The sequence below is a fragment of the Diceros bicornis genome, chromosome 10, assembly GCF_020826845.1.
Source record: "Diceros bicornis minor isolate mBicDic1 chromosome 10, mDicBic1.mat.cur, whole genome shotgun sequence".
Taxonomy (NCBI): domain Eukaryota; kingdom Metazoa; phylum Chordata; class Mammalia; order Perissodactyla; family Rhinocerotidae; genus Diceros; species Diceros bicornis.
This window is the reverse complement of record NC_080749.1, coordinates 62,163,263-62,187,391: the sequence shown is the minus strand read 5'-3', so window position 1 is coordinate 62,187,391 and position 24,129 is coordinate 62,163,263. Positions and strand designations below refer to the sequence as shown.

At 37.7% G+C, this 24,129-nt stretch overlaps 1 protein-coding gene across 2 annotated transcripts in view; it reads left to right on the top strand.

Annotated features, from left to right (window-relative positions):
- The window catches only part of PDE1A (phosphodiesterase 1A), a 330,610-nt gene that overhangs the window by 235,475 nt on the left and 71,006 nt on the right, over positions 1 to 24,129 (top strand). For both annotated transcript variants that reach the window (XM_058549370.1, XM_058549371.1), the window contains 3 exons: positions 17,611 to 17,793; positions 20,435 to 20,501; positions 23,895 to 24,011. In XM_058549370.1, the coding sequence (XP_058405353.1) occupies positions 17,611 to 17,793; positions 20,435 to 20,501; positions 23,895 to 24,011 (367 nt within the window). The remainder of the gene's footprint in view (positions 1 to 17,610; positions 17,794 to 20,434; positions 20,502 to 23,894; positions 24,012 to 24,129) is intronic.

Below are 24,129 nucleotides of genomic sequence, written 5' to 3'. Positions count from 1 at the left end.
CTCATATCCTATTACTATAGCCTACTATGTGCCAAGAACTCTTTTAAGCATCTTAATGCACTATTTCATTTAATCATTACAGCAATCCTATGAGATAGAAACTTTATTATTACTCTTTTACATATGAGGATATAGAGCCACAGAAAAGCTCCATAGCTTACCCAAAATAACACAGAGAGTAACTTTATCTTAGAGTGGAGGTCAGGCCTTGGCAGCCAGGCTCTAGAGTGTGGGCTATTAAGCACAATTCTTACCTGCATCCTATTGGTAACATCTGACCCAAAGGAGATTTCAGAGACTTACTAGAAGTTTCAGTGAAAGCTCACGTGCTCTCAGGGTTGTCAGACCCAGTGGTGTGTGGATTGTGGTTGCATATCTTCCCAACTCTGCCTTCAATGATGTCACATTGGTAGCTTGAAACTGGCTACAGTGGGAGTATTTACACCATGGAAATTGGCAAATGCTACAAATCAGGATTTGTTTTTCTCCTGAAGAGCCTGTGGTTAAACATCTACCATCATGCCACTGGTTAGACCTAAGATTACCTCGTATGTATCTTCTAAGTCTGTGACTTTATAATTAAAATATCAGCTCAAGAAATTTTAGAACAACACTGCTTGATGAGGTTTGATTTCCTATAGACTTAGTAAGACATACAGCAGGAAATTGAAGATGTTTTTATTGAGATGTGTGTATAATTATTAAAATTGCGTTTGCCTTAGGAATATTAGTAAAACAGAGACGATGTAGAAGGAAGAGAGATGAAGAGACATTTAATTGCTTTTAAACTTTAAATATAAAAACTGCTGACTTCTGAGATGTTTTGTAATGGAAAATTTTCTTTCTAGAAAAAAAAATGTTTCAGTGACTATTCCAGAGAGGCATTTTTTTGAAGTTTGGGCTGGACTTCAAAAAAAGGTCAACACATAATAAAGTAGGATAAAACAAGTTATGAATTAGTTTTAAACCTATACAACACACACACACACAGACGCACGCACACACCTTTTCCTGCTAAGCTTTAGTGATTGCAGGGTTTCAGTTAAGAAAACAAATCGAAAAAAATCCCTCTTGAAAGATGATTTAAGTGAGAAAAATAAAAACAGAGTTTCTGATAGAATTTGAATTCTGACCTTCTTTGAGGGATTATAGCACAATTCCCTAATGAATATGACTGTTGGTTTTTTGACAAGACATTTTTAAATGCAAATGCCAATATTTTATGAGTCCTGCTTTCCGATGTGTCCCTAGAGGCTATTGTTTTTCAAAGCAGCACAGTTGTAATCCAGAAACATGTGACCTAAAAGAAAAATTCTGTTTGATTTTCCTTATTTGGATTGGGATACTGCCAGGCAAAGTAGTATCCTTGGCCTCCTGAATTGCTATTCATGAGGGTAGGCAGCTGACTGGGAAGTATACTTTCAAAGATGGATATTGTGCTTACTAATCCCACCTAACAACACAATTTAAAACTTCATTTTCTTAATGTGAACCAATCGAAGTCTTATGATTACCATAGTTAGAACACAGACTCTGGATTCAGAAAGAGTGGGTTGTTCAAAACCTGGATCCTCCACTCAATACTCTCTTTAAGCAAGTTACTTAACTTCTATATTTTCTAGCTTTATCATCTGTAAAATAAGAATAATGACATTGTTGACCTCACATGGTTTATCTGAAGATTAAATGTAGCACAATATCTGACAAAGCAAAGTTAAAATAACAGTGAAAAATAACCATTATTTTTGTTGTACTAATAAAATGCAGATACTTATGGGTACATAACACGTTAAGATATATAATTTATCCCTTCTAGCAAAAATATCAAATAATTTCCTGAGAGCAGTTTTTGATCCTTAAAAATGAAGACAGGTGGGTTCAGGTTACCATGAAATGAAAGCAAAGTGCAAACTAATGAAAAGGAATCTTAACAGGATACACATCTTGATAAAAGCATCCTCAGTTGACTTCTATGTCTTACTAAGTCTAAAGATGCTAAATTTTGAGAGATTACCTTGAGGGAGAGTGCATGGATGTCAATCAATACTTCAAGAAGTTAGTCTGATAGAAATTGAGTGAAGTTCAGGGCACCTTGAAGGCAAGTCCCTTGAAATCATTGAGTACAGGGATTTACTAAGGAATATTCACTCATGAAATAAATATTTACTGAGTACCTCAAGTGAATACCAGGCACACTGGTCATCAGAAGCAGGAGTACAACTGTGCACATAGCTGGGTGCTGGAAATGTGTCAAGAACTGGGAAGATAAACTGAGGCACAAGGACCAATAATGCAAACAAGAAACATGGAGGTTCAAATTTAGAGTGAGAAACCCAAGCACACTGACAGATTGCAAGAGGAGACAATAAGTAGCAGCAGTAAGTCATAACCAGAGGGAGTAATGTGAGGTAAGAATTGTACAGAGTCAAGATTCCACATCAGATATGAAGGGACTTGCAGGTATTGCTTAATGTTGATGAGTTTTTTCTCTGGCAAAGCTCCCCCTGCCCATTCTTAAAGATATGGCTTCTGGCGGTGGCTGGGGGGGGTTTGGTACATGTGTGTGGTGATGGGTTGTTGTTGGTGTTTTGGTGGTGAACATGATGTAATCTGTGCAGAAGTGGAGGTGTAGTGATGTACACCTGAAATTTTTTCAATGTTGTAAACCAATGTTACTGCAATAAACAAAAAATTAAAAAAAAAAAAAAAGATATGGCTTCTAACAAAAGGACTTAAGGTAAAAAAAAGTCTAGAACGTGCTAGATATTTGGGCACTGGAGCTCAGAAATATGGTGCCAGTTGGAGATGTGAATTTGGAGATTATAATCCAGGGGTCTCAGAAATTTTTTTGGTGCTTTATTTTGGTTTCCATAATCAGAGCTCCTTTGCTATTTCAATGTGTTCCCCATCCTAAAGTTTTTGAGAATGCCCAGTGAATGTTTATTTATTGTACCAATCTGTCCTGGATGTCACTTTCCTCTGCCTCCAACTCTCTGGCTTCAAACTGCTGAATTGTTCCTTTGCAGGAGAATTGTTCCTATTTTCCCCTGAAGTCCAGAAATCCACAGGCTGGTACTGCTCCCAGGCATGAGCTCAATCCCTTCCTCCAGTCCCCCAACTGAAGCTAGAATCAGCTATTGCTATAAGACCTTCCTGATAGATGCTCTCAGAACCCACAACTCACCCCTTCTATAAAGGTCCCCTACCAGGCATTTCTCTGAGTCCTCTAAGGCCTACGCCCATCTTGCAGAAGCATTTACTATCCCCTCTGGAAGTGCCTTTCAACATATTTTCCCATCCTGAGTTCAGGATCTCAAGCTCCAAGGTGAAGAGAAAGGAAGGGGGCTATCAAAATTAATGTCAAGTTGTGTATTCATCTCCAGGATCAACATCTATGCTCAAAGACTATGTAGTCTAAATCCATATTTAGAAAAAAATTGACATTTTTCCAAAGGACATAGAATCTGCAGCGAGGCAGATGTGCTCACAATGAAGACATTTTCATTACTGTTAGAGATATTTAGCCTCTTGCAGTCACATTGTCTCAATATTCTCTTTGCTAGAGTAGGGACTTCACTTTATTTTTGTGTAACTCAAGGACCTATTCAAAAGATTTTTCGTAAAACAAAAGAGCAGTCTGCCTCTGAAGGTAAAATAAAGCATCTCTAGAATAAAACAAATTATCTTTTCACTTTTCAAATGTCACTTTTTTTCACGTCCAACCATTAACGTTTCAAAAACTCTTGGAGTTCCATCTCAATATGGGTCACCATGTTATCCTAGTAACTGAAGTCAAGGGAGAGCAAGAAAACGCCAAATAGAGGTGTAGAGTGAGAGGATAGTTAAGGAGCGAGATGGGGAACACAGCATTTAAAGTTAGGCATGAAGCTACTAAGGAGGAGACTTGGGAAGAATAGATATAGAAGCAGGAGGCATATCTGAAGAATATGGAGTAGCAAAGCCAGTGGAGTGCAGGGTTACTAAAATAGTAAATCAAATGCCGTGGGGAGAACCATCAGATGCAGTTAGGAGATTCCTGATTCCTCTGAAGTGGAGTTTCAGTAAAGAGAAATGCTACCCGCCAGATTTTGGTAGTATGAGGAATTAGTGTGGAATAGCTCTGGAAGAAATTAGTGCAGACTATTTTTCAAGAATTTTCTAGTGTAGGAAAAAGCAGAGATAGAACAATCTCTTAATGGGGACATACACTTGTTTGGTTTTTTCATACTACTTTTAGAATGGAAGGCTGGTACCTGTAGCCTGGAGACAAAGAGTTAAAAAAGAGATTTGGAATAAAGAGAAACAATATTTGTAGAAAGATTAGGTCAAGAAGATTAGGTCGTGAAGTTATCCTTGGGAGGTTATCCAGGAAAAGAGACAAATAGCCAAGCATAAGTGGAAAATATAGATGAAGATAGAGCTAACTTGCACACAGCCAAGGATCTTCAAATAAGCAAAACATCAGTAGCACTGTAAAATCAGAAAGGTTAGTTAAGATTTATTTTAAACTCGGTTGCTCAGCTTGTGTAAGAGTGCCACAATAATTATGACCAAAATATAGACCGTGGGCTGTGAAACTCAGGGATCGATGGAACGTGGAGAGCAGACCCTTTGTGGTTAATCACTACAACCTGCACATCGTGATGGCATTGACTCGTGTGTACTCCTTGGACATTTAGAGTGGAGCAGGGAAGAAGGAAAAAAGAAAAGAGCTGGGCTAATGAACACCTTTCGTGAATATTTTAATTGTTAAGTGATAGGAAACCCAACCAAACCAGTTGAAACAAACTCTCACTGCCAAAACATTGATGGCTAGTGTTGACTATAAGCATAGGTGATTCAGGGCAAAAATGATGTCAAGGGATCAACCTCTCTGTTTTGCTTGCTCTGGAATGGGTTCCTTCTGATGCTTTAAGTGGTAGCAAGACAAGACATTGTCTGTATTTTGAAGCATTATATCCTCTCCTCACACCTTCAGACCCAGCAGGAATGAGGAAGGGTGTCTTTCCCAAAGGCTCCAACAAGCAACTTTTCTGTTTCATTGGCTCTAGTGAGGTAATATGCTTATCTCTCAACCAATCATGTCCAGAAGAATTGGATATAAAAGTCCAGTGGTCCAGCATCTCATGATACAAGTAGGTCAATTTTATTTAAATCACATGCCTGAGAATTGAGAATGGAGAAGAGTGCTTTCCTAAACAACAACTGTATCCTCCCTAGAGTGAAAACTAAAATGTTTATGTTAGTATCGCATGCAGGGGGACCTGGATGAGGGTCTGTGTGGAATGTTGAGCAACTCCTGTCCTGACTTTGCTCCTACTAATGATAACCCTACGGGCAAGAGATTTTTGTTTTCTCTAGTCATTGGTTTTCGTACATGGAGATGAACTTTCCAGTCCCTTTCTCTTCTGGAATTCTGTGGTTTTATCCACAGTCCCAAAGTCCCTCATAAAGACCTCCTCATGCCTAAGCTACCCTGGGCACCAGAATGGCGACAGGAGAGAGCTGCTTATCATTTTCTTAGTGGCGGAGCTTTTATAAATATGCGCTCTTGTATTTTTTGGAGTTTCCATTGGAAGGGTCCCTGAGGAAATCAAGTTGAAGGGTATGTGCTAAGACATTGCTGGAGCTCAGTGAATCATTAAAAAAGCAAATTATGATTTTTATGAATTCTGTTTTTATGGTGTGAGTGGTAGGGAGGGGCGGCTGTTTGGAGTGCTGTGTTTGTAGGCGTGTTCTCACCCTGTAGACGGAGTGTGAAAAACAGGCTTAGAAAAAGTTGCAATACATTTTGGTTGATTTTCTGTCCATCTGTGGTGTGTTACTTTCTACAAACTTTCAAAAACAGCCTCACTAGTGACAAGGGAAAAAAAAATCTGACCAGATCTTTTCAGAGATGACTGACAAAAAAAGCTCCATATATTATATAAGATCTCACTGTTGTGATATTTTGAGTCAATAAAATATAATTGATTATTTCCTGGATTTGAAGAAGATATAATTTTAAATATTATTCTTTTCTAATGATAATATGAATAATAATTAAGATTAACAATTAATTATATCCAAAGCAACATATTATACAATTTATACATATGATTGCCTATAATTCTCAAAAATCAAATGAATTGGATAATTATATTATTTCCACTATAAAGTTAATAAATTTGAGGCATAAGGAAAGTAATTTACTTGCTTAGGATCATATAATTATTAAGTGTCAGAGACAAGTTCAAACTTTAATGGAGCATACCCAACATCCGTTCTTCTCCTCTTCCTTGCCAATAGAACTCCCCACCCTTCTTCTTTTCAATTGTTTACTCTCCTCTGAAAAGCCAACTGATTCAGGGGAGACCAACCCCAGCCTCAGGCTCAGGATGGGTGACTTCTAATTGATTTAAACCTGTAGTTAGTCCCCAATTCCCTAACTAGTGAGTTTAGACATGGACCTGTGGTACAATTCTGGTAGGTAAGACTGATGGGGATGTCAGCAAAAGATTCCCTCTCCGTAGAAAAGAAGTCCTGTTCCTTGGGGTATCATATCTGGGTATGATGTTTGAAACTGATACAGCCATCTTGCTATAAGCATAGAGCTAAATCTAACACTAAACTTGACAGTATAGAAAGAGGGAGGAAACCGAATCCTTGATGGGATTGTTGACCTGCTGATTCAAAAAAATCCCTACTGGAGTCAACCTAACTTCAGCTTTCTTCTTAAGGAAAATAATAAATTTCCCTATTATTTAAGCCATGTTGCATTGGGTTTGATGTCACTTGCTATTGAGAGCATCCTTATAGCTGCATAGGTCTGCCTTGCTCCAAAGCCCACGTTCTTAATCATTGATCCTTCCAGGGAGTTACCTTATCCTAATAATGAGTCCTAACACCAATGTTTGATTTCTAAGTTAGCTACTTAAAATTCACAATCTATTTTCCCATAAAAAAGGTAATAGGTTGATTAAGTTTTCAAAGCAGCTCACAAAAACATATTGATCCCATGATACAACTAAACAACATAGGTGGTTCTTGGGCAAGTATCAGGTACTGAAAGTCAGAGATTGAAGTTTTTTCTCATTGAATAAAAGGGTATTTCTAGTATTCTTTACTATTTTCCATCAGCAAGCCTACCTCCAAAATATATTTTGCCTCTGTCTACTCTCCATCTCTTTTCTCTCATCTCTGTCTACATCAGTCTAGTCTGTCACCATTATCTTTGAGGCTGTCCCTCTAGACACACATCAACCCAGTTCTGCACTGCGATCTTGCTGTCCTCCAGGTTCTACCCAGGAGTGGGGATTGAGGATGGGGTGGGCCATCCAGCTTGCTTCTGCTCCAGGATCCTGAAAACTTGTTGGTGTGTGCTGTCTCCCCCTTCAGAGTTTGTCTTGGTTTGGAGAAAATCAGGCAGGATTCAGTGTCCCTTCTCAAAATCTCTTCTGTCTTCCTTTCTGACTACTGTTGATTAACCTGGGGTGTGTTCGGATAACTGTAGGAATGGAAACTCTGCTCTGACTCATCATATACTCTTCTATATTTTTGCCTGGCCTTTCCTCCTTCCATGGAACCTAGATTTTGAAACTCAAATCCAGGAAGAGGAGTATTTCCCCGCTCAGGTTATTCTGTGTCATACGTAACTTGAGTCAATGAATGAAGTCATGGCTGACTATATGGACAAAGGGCCACAGGGTAACAGAAGATATTTTTTTTTAAAAATTATGATATCATCTTTTTAAACATGAAGCAGGACCTGACTTAAAATGGTAACGTATATAACATATACATCAAAACAAACAAAAATGACTTTATTCCTCACCTAACCATGGCAAATATCTGAATATTTTAACAACCTCTAAGACTGGAGACTCTCTGCCTATGTTTTTACACATTTATTCATTTATTTGACAAATATTTATAAAGGACACGCTATATACATTGATAATTATTTTGCTATTCTGTTTGGCTGTTGTTAAGTCCCTCTTGTCATCGCCCTTGCTATTTTGGCCTCATAGGTTTAGAGAGAAATATATTCCTTGTCTTCCCTCACACTCCTGTCCTACAAATAGACCTCAGCTCTTGTTAGTATCCATTCTCCATCCCTGAGAATTTGACTCTTCTACACAGCATGGTGACTATAGTTAATAATACTATATTGCATATTTGAAAGTTGCTAAGGAGTAGAACTTAAAAATTGAGAAATTGACTCTTCTACTTGTCAATCTAGTAACATACAGATAATTCTCATTCTCAACATCAATATAAAAGATTCATTAATCAAGATACCTTTATGGAAATTCTTCTGTCAGTCCCTTCCTGTAGAGTTCACCAACACTCTCCATCTCTGACAGTGATTTAAATAATGGGCATATGGAAATAAGCACTGCTGATAAGTCCACATTATAGAAGAGGATTAAATCTTACTTTCTTGGCAGAGATCTTCCATTAATTGGCAAACTGTGAAGGGATGAGAGCAGTTCTCAAACATTAGTGTTCATCCAATCACCTAGAGGGCTTATTAAACAGTGCTGGGTCCCATCTCCAGAGATTCTAATTCAACAGATCTGGAGTAGAGCCCATGAAGTTCCAGTTTTAACAAGTTCCCAGGTGCTGCTGATTCTGCTGCTCCAAGGACTAGGGGCAATAAGCAAGGGGTGCTGAACTGGAGATTAGCAGTGCCTCACAGCAACAAGGCTTAGGCACAGGGGAGGCAGGCCTGTCCTTTGATCTGTGGTGTGGTCACCTCTTCCAGATCTGTGAAACCATAAGCCCTTAGGCATCATGTCTAGGCTGCAGCCCCACCCTTTTTCTCCATGCTGCCACTCTTAGTAAACCTTAGAAGGACCCAAGGCTGGATGGGACAAGGAATGCCCTTCTCTATGTCTCATTTCCCTGATTAGAAGAGACAACATATCACTCCCTGGACAGTGGGACAGGAAGAAGATCAATACTAGGTAGATATTGTTGTATTGTGGTAAAATATACATAACATAAAATATACCATTTTAACCCTTTTTAAGTGTACAATTCATTTGAATTAAATACATTTATAATGTTGTACAGCCATCACCAGTATCCATCTCCAGAAATTTTTCATTATCCCAAACAGAAACTCTGTAACTATTAAACAATAATTCCAGTTCTCCCCTCACCTCTGCCCCTGGTAACCTCTATTCTACTTTCTGTCTCTATGAATTTGCCTATTCTACTCTGTAAAATTTTAAAGTAGGTGAAAAATATTTTTGGAGCTTCCTGCCACTGCCTCTTCACAACCCATAGAATCCTTACATTGTTCTTTGGCTCCTCAAAGTCCACTTTGACCAACTTCTTCTGATGTCTCAAACACCTCCATCCTCATGACACCCTCCTTTTACTGCATGTCAGAAATAAATCTGCTTAGCCTAGTTCGTGCAGATGTGTAGATAGCTGGGAGTTTACTGAGGGCTTGCTTTGTGATAGACACTGTTTTATGTGTTTTTGTGCATTTACCCATTTCATCCTCCAACTCCATCACTAGGGATACTCATTATCATCATCTCTATTTTATTATTATCACCTCTGTTTTAGTGACAAAGAAACTGAGATCCAGACAGAGGAAGTATTTTTTCCAAGACCACACAGCTAATAGGTGGTGAAGCCAGGAGTCTGACTCCAGAGGCAGTTCCCCTAACCACAGAGGATGCTTATTAATCAAAAACATAAGTAATTAACGGAATATCAGGCTTTGTGCCTACTGGAATATTTTCAAAGATATTGTTTAAGCCAAGAGGACTTCCTGGTGGGGAGCCAAGAGTCACCAGAGAGGCCTAGGGCAGTTTTTTGTTTCACCCATTCCCTCCATTCCCAGCTCACAACTGACTCCAAAAATACAATCTTGATCTTAACTCTTCATGCAACTTGACCCCTCTCATAGCCCTCTGCCAACATTCCGCCTGCCCTTTGTGTCTGTCCTGAGGGACGGGCCCTCTTCTGCCTGGACCTCTGCTTCCTGGGTGGGTACAGAGGAGGCACAGAACCCTTGTTAGGGCTTAACTTGGAGAAAGCTGCATCTAACTTTAACACGCTCCTTAGTTGACTTCATTTTAGCCAAAATTTGCCTCTTAGGACTTGAGCTAAGGTCAGCATAACTGACTTATCCACCCAAATGTTCAGTCTTTATTGTCACCCAGATGTAGTGGTCATCTTCTCACAATTAAAAAAAAACGACTAATAAAACCAAAGGAAACAAGGAACAAAGCTATCAGGTAAACAGAAAAAGGAAAGACAACTGCCAAAAACAAAAAACAAAACAAAAAAACTGTTGAAGTAAATTTGTCAGTCTGCCATTTTAAGTCCCTTTTTGGAACAAGACATGGAATAAATAATAAATAAATAAATTTGCTTGGGTGGTGGCCTGGAAAATTTAATTCAAATGTATTTAGCACTCAGGAAGTAGATTACTGACAAGTTGATACAGCATTTTAAATGTATTACCTTTTTCCATTCTGAAATTAATTTATTGTACTTCAAAGTACCCTAAAATTCTACCATCCATATACCTTTTTCTATGAGAAGATGACTCAACACATCAGTCTTGGAAAACAAATTTAAGCTTCCTCCAACGAAAAATTCTCTGGTGGACCAAACTCCTTTAGGATTTTTTTAAGATCAATTATTTTTAACCCTAAATTTGAAGGTAGAGATAGGGTCGAGAATAATGATTACTGATATTTTTATTATCTGAATATGAAAGTAGACTGGGTACTTAGTAAGAAAAATATTCGTCTGAGGTGAAGGATAGCTCAGCAGTTAAAAACTCAGACTTTGAAATCAGACTTGAGCTCAAAAAATGGCATGGCCACTCCTCATTGAATGACTCTTGCAAATCATTTAAGATGTGTGTGCCTCAATTTATTCTTCAGTAAAATAGGAGTACTACTAATAATTGTATCTTCCTCGTGGTGGTATTGTAAGAATTAAAGGAGGTTAAAGCTTGGCTCCTTGTCTGGTTCACAGTAAGTAAGCAATCAAGTTAGCTGGCATTATCATCTTGATCTGTCCTCAGATAATTCTGAAGTCTGAATGAAGCTTTAGTATTACCCTTAGGGTTTATTTTTTTGAAGTGAGGGTGGTTGCAGGCAGCTCAGAGCACAGATACGAGTTAATCAAAGAAATAACATGAATGGACCTGCCTATGAGGGAGCTACTCACCCCAAAAGAATATCCGTACTGCAGAAAGATCACCTCTCTTTACCCCTCATCCATCCCGGAAGGGCTCACTTGGAAGATGTTTACCACCTATGAGTCCAGTACTACGCTTAACCCAGGGCCAATGGAACTGCTTTCCTGGACACTGCCCCCCACTTTAGGGTGCTCAACAATGGCCTTCTTTTAGTGTGCCCCTCTCCATGGCGTGATAGGTCTCCAAGGCCGAGAAGAACTTGGAGCCCATGCCCCTCTCTCCCTTCCAGGTACTTAGACCCTGGAATTCCCTGCCCTGCCCAATGTGCCCCTCTACCATATTCTGGGCACTGAGACCCCGGAATTCTCTATCTAAAGGTCCCCTAGCCTGTTTCCTAAGTTTTAACGGGCCTCCTCATTAGGTCTTTCCTCCTGAGGGAGCCCAGGACACCCTTGGTGTGTGCATACCTCTTCCCCCAAAGACTGTCCAGGAAGTAGCTGCTTTCAAGGCTGGGTGGGTTGTACTGGGTGGGGGGAGTCCACCTGCTTTTACAGTGAAGGCCTGATGGGGAGGTAGGTAGGTACAGAAGGGCAGCCACAGCCAGCTGGCCCAGCCCTGTCACACAAGGAGTTGAGAAGTCTCAATTCAAACCCAACTTAACAGGCTTTTATGAAACTTATTAAAATTAGGAAGATAGGACACAATGAACAATTTGTTCACTTGATATATAACTTTAAAATATTTAATTATATGGTCCTTGGGAAAAATATGCTCCTGCCCTGGGCCTAGCAAATGTTGGAGGAAGAACCAAATGAGTTAGTTGCTTATTGAAATGTGTCCTTCACCAGAATAGTAAAGCAGCAAAAGTAAATTTCAAGCTTGAGAAGCCAGTTTCTCCTAATTGCATCCTGCATTTGAATTTAATACTTAATAGGTATAAATGTGGGCACTGACTGCCTGGAAACAACCGTGTGGGTCCATGAGGGTAACCATTTACCAGGAGTCCACTGTGGACAGAAATATTTTCAGTGATAGTTGTAAGAGTCAAAATCCCATGACCTCTTCTTCCATGGCCACCTCCTTCTTTATTCCCTTCCCCTACAAACTTTCTAGTTCAAAATATAACCCCTTTGAGAGTTGTGTCATCTGATTTCAGGAGAAAATTTGAAGTATAAATAGCTCCCAAGGATCAGTTGAGCACTGATTGGACGCGGGGTCAGTTTTCACAGCTCCCTGGCCCCCCATCAACACACAGCTCATGTTTAGGGAGCCCTCACTTTCTGCTTTATTGACTCCATTGGGACTAAAAAAAAAAGTTGCGTTAAACACCAGTGGAAGTATTTTTCGGAGGTCAACAGTGATAACATTTTATACACATACTCCTTATCATTCTTTTCTGTATAGTGTATTTGAAGAATTCCCAAGGAAAATGCACCAATGATTATTTTTTTATATTGTAAGTTTCTTAAACACAAAGTCTTTTTTTTTTTTTTGGTGAGGAGGATTCCCCCTGAGCTAACATCTGTGCTAATCTTCCTCTGTTTTGTATGTGAGACTCCGCCACAGCACGGCTTGATGAGCAGTGTGTAGTTCTATGCCCAGGATCTGAACGTGCGAACACTGGGCCGCCAAAGTGGAGTGCATGAACTTCACCACTATGCCACCAGGCCAGCCCCCACAAAGTCTTCATTTTTTAAGAGCACTTGCAGTGCAAACAATTATGTTCACTCTGCTATCTAACACTAGGATGAAGAGCAATCAAGCTGTTGGATGTTTTGAAAGCAAAATTCATTATAGTATTTGAGATCCCATTTTATCAAGCTACTTGCACAAATTTTTTCAAAAATGAAACGAGGGCAGACTGTAGTCTTGTATGTTTTACATGTGACATGATCTTATGTAAGTATTCAGATATTTTCATGTCTTAGATAAATGTATAGGAAAATTATTTATGATAATTCTCTAACAAAAGCCCAGGGTTACTATTCCATATTATACTAGAGTTTTTGTTCCTGCCCTATGCAGCATGGTCAAATGAAACCTGAAGAGCTCCTCCTGGTGCTCAGAGCAAGGAAGATAGAGTGTACAAGGCAGGTCTCAGGGAAAGGGAAAACAAATACGGAAGAAGAGAGAGATGGAGGAGAAATATGTGCCATTAGGTGTGTTGGTTTATTTTATTATTTGTTTAAATTTAGGTTTTATCCACCTGTCTTTCAACTTTCTTCTCTCCAAACTGGAATAATTATCTTAATGAGTCTACTGCAACTTATGTCTTCATTAGGAATTTCTTACCATACTCTACTTGATATATGAACAAAAAAGAGTTAATATTCAACAGAAATACTGAGGTCCTTGGCTAAAGGCATGTAAACAGTGCATACAATTTTAAAATTTTTTCTTTCCTATGTCTTTAATTCAAAATGCAATAAAAACGTTTAATATTCTTTTCCACGCCAAATATACGTTTCCCCTTTAACTTGCTTCAAAAATTGTAAAGGAATTGTTCAAGGGTAAATTAACCTAAAGGCAATGAAGAAATGATTGGCTACAGTGAATTACTGCCAGGATGCTGCTGCTTATCAATCAAATAATGTGGGACTCTAAAGACTAAAACTTCGGGGCCGGCCCGGTGGCGCAAGCAGTTAGGTGCGCCTGATCCACAGTGGCGGCCCAGGGTTCGCTGGTTCGGATCCCGGGCGCGCACTGACGCACCACTTGTCAAGCCATGCTGTGGCGGCGTCCCATATAAAGTGGAGGAAGATGGGCATAGATGTTAGCCCAGGGCCAGTCTTCCTCAGTAAGGAAGAGGAGGATTGGCAGATGTTAGCTCAGGGCCAAACTTCCTCACAAAAAATAAATAAAAAAATAAAGACTAAAACTTCTTATACTGTCTCCATCCTCACTCCACTCCCTAAAGGTAATCACTTACAATAATTTAGTGTAAATATTTCTAGACGTTTTCTAGTCACCCAAAAGATACATGATGATCCCCCAACCTGTGCCGTGCACTGTTGTAGATGCTGGTGATAGAACAATGCAAAAAACAGACCAACTCTCTGTTCTCGGGTCTTTACAGTCTAGTGGATGAAACATAAAATGAATAAACAAACCAATAAACATAGCATGACATCAAGTAGTGCTAAGTTCTAAGAAGAAGTCTATAGCAGAATAAAAAGACAGACTAGAGGTGTTTACTATTTGAGTAAGGGGGTCAGGGAAACCCTCTCTACCTGAGTGCAGTGAAGAAATGATCCACACATAAGAGATTCTAAGCAGAGGGAACAGCAAGTACAAAAACCCTGAAGCAGAAGCAAGCTTGGCAGGCTTGAGTATAGCAAGGAGGCCAGTATTGCTGGAGCAGAATGACTAAAGGGGAGCTAGTCAAGAGATAAAGGTGCAGACATAGCTTGTGATGAGACATAGCTTGTTTATGAATTAGGCATTGACATGGTCCAACTTATACTTTAAAAGAGGCATTCTGGCTGCAGAGGGAAGAAGAGACAGAGAGAGAGCACAAGAGCTGGGAGACCAGTTAGGAGGCTACTGCAGTGGGCCAGGCGAGAGATGATGGTGGCTTGGCTGATCTCTCATTCATTGCTGGTGGGAATGCAAAATGGTACAGCCACTCTGGGAGACAGTTCGGAAGTTTCTTAAAAAACTAAACATACTCTTACCATACACTCCAACTATTGTGCTTCTTGGTATTTATTCAAATCAATTCAAAAAACTCTGCACATGAATGTTTATAACAGCTTTATTCTAATTGCCAAAATGTGGAAGCAGTCAAGATGTCCTTCAATGGTAGAATACATAAATAAACTGTAATACATCCATACAATAGAATATTATTCAGCAATAAAAAGAAATGAGCCATTAAGCCATGAAAAGTCGGTAGGGTGTTCAGATCCATAATGGCTAAGAAGGCATTTTAGTCTATTGCAAATGGGATTTTTATTATATTTTAAAACCAGAAGTAGGATTGTTATGCTCTATTAAATTAATATTAATATAATAAAGAGTTGAGCCTTTATCTTCTAATTTATAACCCATACTTGTAGTTACCACATAGTGTTCATGAATGTTGGAAATATTCTTTCTTAGCCTTTATGTATATATCCTTAGCATTTATTCTCTCTCTCTCTCGCTCTCTCTCTCTATATATATACTTTCACAGCGACATCTAGACTGGTATTTGACCAGAAAACTGGGCACCATAACCTAGCCATGTTAACATATAAAATTAACCACCACACAAGTATTTGTTGCTTTTTCAAGATTACTTTTTAATTATACAGTATCATAGTCCATGCTTTTCTCTTCCTTTATTCCTACATCCACCAATTAATCCATATTACTCTTTCTCCCCGAGATTATATGCCCTTTCCTTCTCAATAAACTACATCATGGATCATGACTAAGGATTGCCCGATTCCTGAGTACCACATCCATATGTGAACTCTCATTTCCGTATGCTGATTTTGTTTTGATTGATGATCTGTCTTGGATAATTTGAGTTTAGGACATATAACCTTAAAGTCATCAACATCAAATTTGCAAAGGAGCAATCAGCAACTATCACTACGTGTCTCATTCTACTTAAAGTAGCTGATAAAACAAGGCAGCAGTAGAATTCTTGGAGCACAGTGACATCACAGGATTACACCACAATGATTCCCACTCCATCTCTCCTTCTCTGTGGTTTTATTTAATCACTGCATAAGACATAATAGAAATGGTGTAATCAATAATAATACAAATGGCATAAGCCCTGATATTTTCAAATGATGTAGTGTAGTGTCTTGCTGCAACTGGCAAAGGAATCTAATTAAAATGGACAAAAGGAGAAAAAAAAAATTTTGCTCTGAATTACAATGTCTGTGTATTAAGTGTAAATCAAAATCATCCAAATGTAAGATCCGAAAGAAAGTTAAAAATGATATAAAGTAAGTACTAATCAGTATTAACTTCCAACTATGTAAGTCTTTTTTTATCTTCATATGCATACATGTAGTTTTGTAACTCCAGCACTTAAGTTGTGTATATTTTTTCGTAGGATATTTCATAAATGCATTCATGCTTATTTAATACCATGAAAAATAAATACTGGCAAATGACTGTCCTCTGACTGTTTATAGAAAATGGCAGCACATTGAGGAGATCATATATCTTTTGAGCCTCTTTTGTAGTATTGAGGGGTGCTTTGGGTGGGCTTCCTGCTTTTCTGCCTTTTCCTTGGTTCCTGCCCTCTCAAGATGGTTGTGACTTGTTCTGGAGGCTTTAGCACACGCTGTCGTCTCTGGCTACCTTCCTTCCATTGGCTCATAATCCTCAGGCCTCTTTCTGTGCAAAGAGATTTGCCAAAGCGAATGGAACCCAAAGGTCCAAGCTCAACTGTCCCAAAAATAGCTCTGAGTTATTAAATTGGTGCTCTGATAAGGAAATAACCCAGTCAAGCGACAGGCAGAGCTGGCCTGTGTTTTTCCTGGAGGGAAAGCTCAATTGCTCTGTAAAGCCATTTTTGTATTTTGTGGGAGCCTTTTGCACTATCTTGCCAGTTCAGACCTTTAGGAAGTTCTGGATCATTGGAGCTGACCGGCCTTAATGGCAGCTATTATTACTCCTCAGTCTGGTGAATGTTATCTAGCTGGAGCTTACACTGGAGTGGGGCGGTGCAGTGGTTTCAGTCTCTGTTCACTTCCTGATTCACTCGGTTGATTTCCTTGGTCAGCAGCTTTAAACTCATCCACTCTCAAGACAGCATTTGCTCTTAACTGGAGGTATTCCTCTTCTGACACTGCTCAGACACCAAAATGAGCTTTCAAAATAATCCATTTGTTTTCATCTTTATTTTTTTCACTTTTTTATCTGCGATGTTGATATCAGCATGAATATCTTTTAGAGTACTTAAATTGTTATTTTCCTAAAATTTAGAGATACCAATCAAATAAAACATATGTGAATGACTTTTGCAAACTCCAAGGCCTTATTCAAATAGCATCTGCTATCTGTACTAAGTATACACAAGATTATTAAATATAAGACACCTTTTATAGCTTCAGTCCCTCTTTTTTCTCTCCACTCCGGTTGCTTTCTTTAATAGCAGACATTTGTTTATGAACTCTCTTCCCTACCTTATCTTAGTTTTCTTCATTATTAGAATAGTATGTTAATATTACTAACAATTCATATCTCCTGAATGGTATTATTGTATTTAGATATTTGGGAAGCTGCAAATGATCAAGTTCATCAGTCCTTGCCCCCAGAAGATCATCAATTTGAGAAATTCAGAGCTTTCCCAATGTTAACCCAATCATTTTTCTTTCTTCAGATAGTTCATATTAAGGGATGATCAGAGAGAGATTTGCGATATTTTAAATCCTATTGCAATGCTTGTTTTGTTGTTATTAGTTTTTGCTCACTTTTTCCTCAAGTTTACTGGGTATAAATGTTTGTAGAAGACTGCTGGATACCGAAGATGAGCTCAGTGACATTCAGTCGGATTCAGTCCCGTCGGAAGTCCGAGACTGGTTGGCTTCTACCTTCACACGGAAAATGGGGATGATGAAAAAGAAATCTGAGGAAAAACCTAAGTTTAGGAGCATTGTGCATGCTGTTCAAGCTGGAATTTTTGTGGAAAGGTAAGTGAAATTGTTAGTATCTCAAGATAATCAAATTTGAAAGGCAGGAAATATACTTACTATATCAAAGTTTTGAGAGTGCTATATTTTACTTATTAAGGAAAGCTGCGATCATAAATATACCCAGAATCAACAAATTTAGGAATTTATGATGAATTTACCTATAACAAAAATGTCTTGCCCTGGATTTATTATTTTTATTTTTTTAAATTGACACACAGACTAAAGGCAAAGGCTTTTGAATGGCCATTCTGTTCAAATGAACCTTTGTGAATAACTGTTTAAAAACAATTATAACACATTCATATAGTACACAACTAATATAGTACACAACTAATTTTACCTGAATAAAATGTAACACCTCATAAAATAAATTCTACACTGCATACGAAAATCAAGCAGTCCTTTCTCTGCATTGAAGAGAAAAGATCATCCTGTTCCCACCATAAGAGGAAAGCTCTCTTTTGTCTGCTTTTGAAGAGTTTTTAACATTTCTGTCACTGAAGCAAGGAATACTCTTTGAAAGGGTAATCCTCTTCTTTGTCTTTCTTTACATTCCATATAATGAGAACTTACACTAATATTCATTTCTCAACCTGCTACAAGTCTAAGAAACTCAACAACATCAGAGTTCCTGCTGGGCCCAGGGAACCCTGAAGAATATAAGAATGGGAGCCAATGGTATTGGCTGCAGAGTAATGAAAATAGTCCCATTAATAATAATAACGGCTTTCTTGTATTGAGTATTTATTATATTATGCTAGGCATTTATATCATGTACTCTTCACAGAAAGCTTATAATTATCCTCAATTTACAGGTGAGTGGCATTAAATAGCTTTCCAAAGGTCACACACAGCTAGTGAATGGCTAACCTGTTATTCAAAGTGCATATTCTCTTTGCTACATCATACTGCCTTTCTGTGCTGTGAAGTCAAACTGGTTTAATATTACTTAATTTTTTAAATTTCTTATTCTGATTGATTTTTATATTGACCTTTTTTCCCTTGTCCATGTCCCTTCCATTTCCCCTCTGCTGCCGTTTTTTTAGTAATAATGACTAAAAAAATGGACAGAAAAGACTGTTTCCTCAGAAAAAAAAATATTATTATTGACAGTAATTATTTTCTGGGTCTTTTATAGTGTGGTTAGTAGTGTCCTTGCCCTACAAGATTAGAATAATTATGCCTATATCAATGGAATAATTAATATAAGTATTTTTGTCTATGAACTGCTCTAAAATTCTTCCAATAGAGAAGAGAATAAGGATAATTTATTTTTTTTGACAGATCACCCACATCCAAAAATGATTTAAAGTTATTTAAAATAAACATAAAATGAGGACATGGAAATAAAGTAACAATGTCTCTGTAATAAAATGAAGGGATACTTAATCAAGAAACCCTGGGCTACAGATATATGTAAACCAAATATTTAATTCTGAGCTTCCAAAAAGTCAAGGTTAAAGAGGAAAACATGATGAATTACGTAGCTTTCATTATTAAAAGAAAAAGATAGCTTTTACATAGAAACTAAATAATGTGTCTTATGAATTTCTAATATAAGGTACATTGAATCAGAAGGTTGGCATCTTCCATAGTGGTTTTGTAAAAGATGCAGAATATTTTCCAAATGACTATTTCTTATATTGACCCCCAATATAAATTAATGATATAATCATTAAATTATGGTTTTGTCCAGGCATTTTGGGGGCAGAAGTTACAGCAATATAGTTAGGAATGCAGCTTGCTTGTGGACTAACAATATAAAAATTAAGGAACATGATTCAGAATCAGTTAATAATCATGCATCTTTCAATCCTGTGTGGCAGCCTATTGCTATTCTACACATTTCTACACATTAGGGTATCACATCGATTCTATTCTCACATGAATCCATGGAGGGGTTTCTTATATTTGGTTTACGTCATCTTCCACCTGCCCATCGGAAGGTGGAAAAATTCAACAAATTACTGATTAATAAAATATTGTTGTTATTGGTACTCTTATAAAAATGGAAATAACTTTGTTCTTTCTGCATAATCTTTCTTAAATAATATTAAATGACAATCTGAACAAACTTCAGAAATTTTTGTCACTATTGTTTCCTCCAATATTCTTAACAAAAAAAAACTGTAAAAAAAAAAAAACCTGCAAATTCTGATACTACATATTTCTTCCTATAATTTCAACTTTGTAAAAAAAAATATCTATAAAGGAAATATTTTAACGACATTCAACTTCCAGACTGAAAGTTTGGGCACATAAATGGAGACAAAACAAGAATACTCTGCTGTCGTGGATATGGTGGCATGCTAGAAAGGTTGTTGTTGCACATACAAAGGACAGTGCCTCTTAATAAGATGAAGTTAAGGGAAAGATATTTTTACATAGAAACTAAAATCACATCGATTTTATAGGGTGGTTGTGAGTAATCAAAATACAGTTAGCATCTGTCGCATTGTGGATGCCTAATAAATGGTGACCATAGTTATCATTGTTGCCACAAAGGGAGCCTGTAACTAATGATAGAAGGTAAACAAGTCAAAGATAATCTTTTCCCTTACATTTAAGAAATAGTTGAAAACTTTGATTTTTGGATAAATGATTTGTATATACATATATGCTTATTTTTCTTTTTTAGAATGTACAGAAAGTCCTATCACATGGTTGGTTTGGCATACCCAGAAGCTGTCATAGTAACATTAAAGGTGAAGTAATTTCAATTATTTTAGTTTTTCAAAGAGTCATTTTTTAAAATCTTCTTAAAATGACTGGGATATAATGAGAATAGGTCTTTGCTGCAGTCTATATAGTGAAATGTAAAAAATATTTTAACCATTTACAAAATATAATGTGTTCCAAATAATGACTCACAGTAGACTTGAGGATTGATTTACACGAACAAGCTATATCAAAACATATGCCTGTGTGTGCACATACACGTGTGACATTTTCTTCTTCATGCTCTATTTAGGTGGATCTTGAATTCAATTTTGAGATGGTACCAGTCCTTGTCAGACTATATATATTTTGTTAGGTATATATTATGGAAGAGTCGAATGCATTGTAAAAAGATGTCTCAGTCGAATATAGTTAAAGGACAAAACTTATGTGGAAGAAAATTGTTTAGAAGTTTAGGTCTGAAAAAATATAAAAAGTAAGATAAAATTGAGAAAGAAAACAAAGAAGAAATTTATCTCTCTTGTCTCTGCTATTCCTGGGCTGCCCTAGTCTGAGGCCAAATTACAGTACTAAATGTATTAGAAATAACTAGAGTCGAAACTCCGAAGTGGTGCAAGTTTTTGGCTCATTTGCTCATCTCCATTGCATGGGTGTGCACACACATACAGGGGCTGTTGCTAGACATCGTATCCACAGGAGCATTTTGTAGGCTCATCATTCTACATTCCTTATTGCTTTCTATCACTTGATTTAGGTGGGAGAATTCTCCTATAACAGGTTCATGGTGGTTTTTCTGTATTAACTGTATTAACTGTATTTTCTGTATTAACAGTAAAGGATACTGGCAACCGAATATCCTGTGTTGCTTTAGTTCTGATTTATTAAACCCTTTTCCTAATTTAAATTTGTATTGCTTTCTTCTGTTTTTTAATTTCCTTTTAAGCATCCCATTTGCATTTGTTTTTTCTCTGCTGCATATTATATTTTAATCTTATTAATTTAAAAAGGTAGTTTATTTTTCTTGGATGCTTTTTTATATTTATATTTCTAAAGTTATAATAAAGACAAATATATAACTGAAATGTCACATTATAGGATATTAATTCCTCCTTAGCTCTTGAGAGGTTTTTATTTCCTCATCTTTTTCCTCAATTATGGGCAAGAAAATTACTCATTTTTATTTTATTCATTTTAAGAACCTGCGCTTAAAACCAACTAACAAAATATCTCGGTATGAGAGAATCTAAAAGTTTTTCTAAAATGTGGTGTAGAGAAAACATATGAACTAACAAGTTGAGGGAGGAACTGTCACTAAGTAAAAAATATTTTTAGTTAAATAATTCTTATTTCCTGAGATACCTCTTTCTCTTGTTTGTTTTCACTCTGACCACATAAAAGTCAAGTATCTGTAGTAGTGTACAAATGTAAATCATCATTGTTGATAAAAATCCCCAAGAAATGGAGAGCTAACCTTTCACTCAGTGGGAAACCCCTCGCGGGAACTGCAAATAGCAGCCTTGTAACAATCTGAACTAATTCTTCTCTGTTAGCTTTGGAATTTGATAAAAGATTTGTTGGCCTCCTTTGAGCTTTACTGGTGGTAAAATGCCTTCTAACAGAACTTTTAGAGATTTTAAATTTACGAACAGATAAAGCAAATGTTTGGGGATCAAATCTGGGCCAAATGCCAGGAATTTCACAAGCAAACCAAAAAATATTTCACTGGTCTTTCCAAGTGATTAAAAATACTCTTTGAAGCTGTTATTATTATTTTTCAAAATAAGTATTTTTAAAAGACACTGAATACTTTTTTTTTTTTTTTTTTTTTGGCTGAGGAAGATTCTCCCTGAGCTAACATCTGTGCCAATCTTCCTCTATTTTGCATGTGGGTCACCACTGCAGCATGGCTGCCGACCAGTGGTGTAGGTCCACGCCCAAGATCTGAACCTGGGCCGCCAAAGCAGAGCACACTGAACTTAACCCCTAGGCCACAGGGCCGGCCCTGAATACTTTTTATCAGATTTTCAGTTTAGTTTCAGCATGTTATAGCACGGACAGTTGGCCTCTGTAAAAATGTGTTATATGAGTGAAGTTCTAAAAGTACCCGCTCAAATTCAAAATTAATGCATAGCTTTAAGGTTGCCCACTTACTGTTAATACTGAATCTGCTGTGTGTGTAAACACTAGACCTTTTTTGTTAATAGTTTCCGATAATCATTAGAACTGACTGCTGTCTTTAGATTTTTTAATTTCAGTGACTTATTTAATGTTGGAGCTCAAACTTTATGTGACAACCTCCTTAGTGTATAGGACAGATGTCATTTGCTGCAAGTCCATTTCATGGACTCCCCTGCAAGTTCTCGCCTTGGAATTACCTTAAGCAAAATCATGAGGCAGCTGGACTGGCATACCTGCTCACTACCCTCTCTCCCACTGTCAGGGATACATTCCAAGGGTAGCTGTTTCCCAAAGGCCTGACCACTTCCCTAGCATATTGCCTGAAATGCCAAAATTCTCTCCTCCTCTTCAGTCAAAAGACCACTTCATTTCCTTACCATCTGTCCTTGGAGGAAAGTATAAATGACTCCACCGAGGTTAGAGTGAGTAGTAAGGTAGTATATACTCTATCTCTCTAGGGCATTTGCAACTTAAAAGAAGACATAAAATATCAAAACTTTATGGGCCAGCCCGGTGGCGCAGCAGTTAATTGCACGCGATCCGCTTCGGTGGCCCCGGGGTTCACAGGTTCGGATTCCGGGCATGCATACATGCACCGCTTGTCAAGCCATGCTGTGGTGGCGTCCCATATAAAGTAGAGGAAGATGGGCACAGGTGTTAGTCCAGGGCCAATCTTCCTCAGCAAAAAAGAGGAGGATTGGCATCGGATGTTAGCTCAGGGTTGATCTTCCTCACACACACACACAAAAAAATCAAAACTTTAAACCAAATTACTAACTGTTGTGGTGGAATTTCAAGCAATGGAGAAGGTGGGTGAGTGGGAAAGAGAAATTGGAGCTACCCTTCCTCTATGACAATTGACATCACACCCCTTAAAATGAGGTGTAATTCTACCTTAAAATGAGGCCCACTCTGGGAAAATGATTTATGGCATGAATTTGGAGAGAGATTAAGGCTAAGGGCAGTATTATAGTGTTATCAGGTTTATTACATCAATTTTGACCACCCTGGGATTAAGGGGAAGATCTTTCCACTACATTACACATTATGGCCTCATTTTTGTAGACCCATGGATACTAAGTGGCCTTGTCATATCAGATGCTGGTAAAAATGTAGTTTGAGTGCTGAATTGAAATCTGGCCTGCTGGATGTACTATGCCTAATCTTTTCAAGAATTTTTCATAGAGAGAAACAGAACTATATGATATTGCTACTAAAGTATCTACTTTTTTCTTCTATAGGATGTTGATAAATGGTCTTTTGATGTATTCGCCTTAAATGAAGCAAGTGGAGAACACAGTCTGAAGTTTATGATTTATGAACTGTTTACCAGATACGATCTTATCAACCGTTTCAAGGTCAGAAATGTGGAACAAAAGTGAAATGCTCTTAGAATTAGCTATCTGAATAAGAATGCAAATGTGGAACAAGTCATTAATCAATGCATTTTATAATGTTTCTAGTTGGCAGGTCACA